General features: G+C 38.8%; 1 protein-coding gene across 3 annotated transcripts in view; it reads right to left on the reverse strand.

The window, feature by feature from the left end:
* The window catches only part of susd2 (sushi domain containing 2), a 66,747-nt gene that overhangs the window by 19,431 nt on the left and 45,195 nt on the right, over nucleotides 1-2,121 (reverse strand). For all 3 annotated transcript variants that reach the window (XM_014011167.1, XM_014011166.1, XM_014011165.1), the window contains exons 10-12: nucleotides 1,476-1,727; nucleotides 867-1,145; nucleotides 483-659 (exon numbers count right to left, since the gene is read on the reverse strand). In XM_014011167.1, coding sequence (XP_013866621.1) covers nucleotides 483-659; nucleotides 867-1,145; nucleotides 1,476-1,727 — 708 coding nt within the window. The remainder of the gene's footprint in view (nucleotides 1-482; nucleotides 660-866; nucleotides 1,146-1,475; nucleotides 1,728-2,121) is intronic.

The following is a 2,121-nucleotide window of genomic DNA, read 5'->3' on the forward strand; positions in this document are numbered from 1 at the left end:
ACTTTATTGTCATCATAATATGACTTTACTCTCATAATATTATGACTTTATTCTTGTTATATTATGATTTTATTCTCATCATAATATGACTTTACTCTCATAATATTACGACTTTATTCTTGTTATATTATGATTTTATTCTCATCATAATACGACTTTATTCTGATAATAAAACAACTATTCTCATAATATTACGACTTTATTCTTGTTATATTATGATTTTATTCTCATCATATTGCGACTTTATTCTGATAATATTACAACTTTATTCTTGTTATTTTATGACTTTATTCTGGTAATAATATGACTTTATTCTCATAATATTATGACTTTATTCTCATACGACTTTATTCTTGTATTAAATAAAATAATAATCTTGTTGTGTGGCACTAATACTTCATCGTAGGAAACAATTTAACTGAGATTTGAAGTGAAATATTTTGTGTTGATAGTTTGGGTGTTTTACTCTCGCTCTAACTGACCTGTAACACAGTGAGTCTGCTGTCCTGTCCAGGTCCCGCCCTCCTCACAGGTGCGCTCTGTGGACCCGTACAGGACGTAGCCTCGGCTGCAGGTGAAGCTCAGGGTGTCTCCCTGCAGGTAACGTGTCCCGTTCTTCTTCCCATTCCTGGGTGTAGGAATCCAGCCACAGGACACCACTACAGGAGGACAATATGTTTAGAAATCATTCATTACTGACATTTTCTCAAACTGCAAATCATGACTGATAATACTGAAAGGTTTGGAATCTTTATTGCAAAATAAATCCCTGAAAACATGCAGTGGATTTAAAGAATTAACAAATAAAACGTTTCCTTGTTTCAGTCAGTGAGTTGAAGAAGGATGAAGCGGTCCTGTGACAGTACCTGGCTCCAGGGCCTCCATTAGAGCCCGGTGACTCTGGTGGGCCCTGAGTGTGGCCTTCCCCACCGCGAGGCTCCCAGTAACAAGAGTATCGTGTTTACAGAACGGAGCCCCCTCTCCCAAACACACGGACAGCAGGTCTGCTACCAGCGGGTCATCGGGTTTCTCAGGCGGAGAAAACACAGGAACAAAAGCGGGATCGTGGCTCGGTGCGGCAAAGTAGGAATTCAGGAGGTATTCAGAGTCATACGTAAAAAGGGAAGAAGGCTTTGAAATGTTCCCTGATGGCAGAAAGAAACACTGATCTAGTTGTTTGAGTTTTGTTGCTTTGAAAAACAAAGTGCAGGTAACGTCCTCTGTTCATTACGGACCATTTTTCAGGATAAGTAGAAATAAAGACACGCTTTTAGCTGCACTGTTTTGTTAAACTCCCTGATTTCGTAGTAAAATTCAATCAACTTTGTTCACTTTAAGCAGGTAACTATAAGTAAACAATTGAATTTGTAACCAAATTTCTAAATTGACTTAAATAAAATTATTTAAAAAGCTAAAAAATGATCAAATATTTACATTTCAACAAATGTTCAAAAGTTCGACTGTCCGTCACTCACATCCAGCTCCAAAGGTAAAGACTTCCTCCGGCGTGGCGTCAGCTGAGGGTACGACCTGTCCAAACGAGGTTGTCAAGTCATCCACTGGATCAGAGTTCATGGAGCCCAGGAGACCCCGGGTTCGGTTGGAAAACTCAGCCGGCAGCAGGACAGTGGCCGTCATGGTTCCTTCATTCAGACGAAGCTCCACGGCAGCTCCAGAGGACAAGATCACCGTCACGTTCTGAGGGCCGGGGGCGAACACGAAAACACCTGAAGGACAAGAAAGATACAACGTGAAAGACACTTATCTCCTCAATATTTGTTTTAATCACCTGGTAAATGCTAAAGGACCCCCTAAAACAGGGGTTCTTAACCTTTTTGGCCTCGGGGCCCAATTTGTTGAACATAAAGTGACACAAGGCCCAGTCAGACATTACCAATGTATGGATCAAAATGATAATTATTATAAATCTATGTTTAATTTGTATTGTATTTACATTATAACTAAAGTAAACACACTTACAGTTTAAAAGCAAAACTGTCAAATAATCACAAGACATGATTATGACAAACATTTTTTTATATTGTTACCTGTCTATAACAATTATTTAAACAAATACAGTTGTATTTGTCAACAGACCACTCAGGCTTATCGACACAAAAA

The sequence above is a fragment of the Austrofundulus limnaeus genome, unplaced genomic scaffold (assembly GCF_001266775.1).
Source record: "Austrofundulus limnaeus strain Quisiro unplaced genomic scaffold, Austrofundulus_limnaeus-1.0 Scaffold77, whole genome shotgun sequence".
Taxonomy (NCBI): domain Eukaryota; kingdom Metazoa; phylum Chordata; class Actinopteri; order Cyprinodontiformes; family Rivulidae; genus Austrofundulus; species Austrofundulus limnaeus.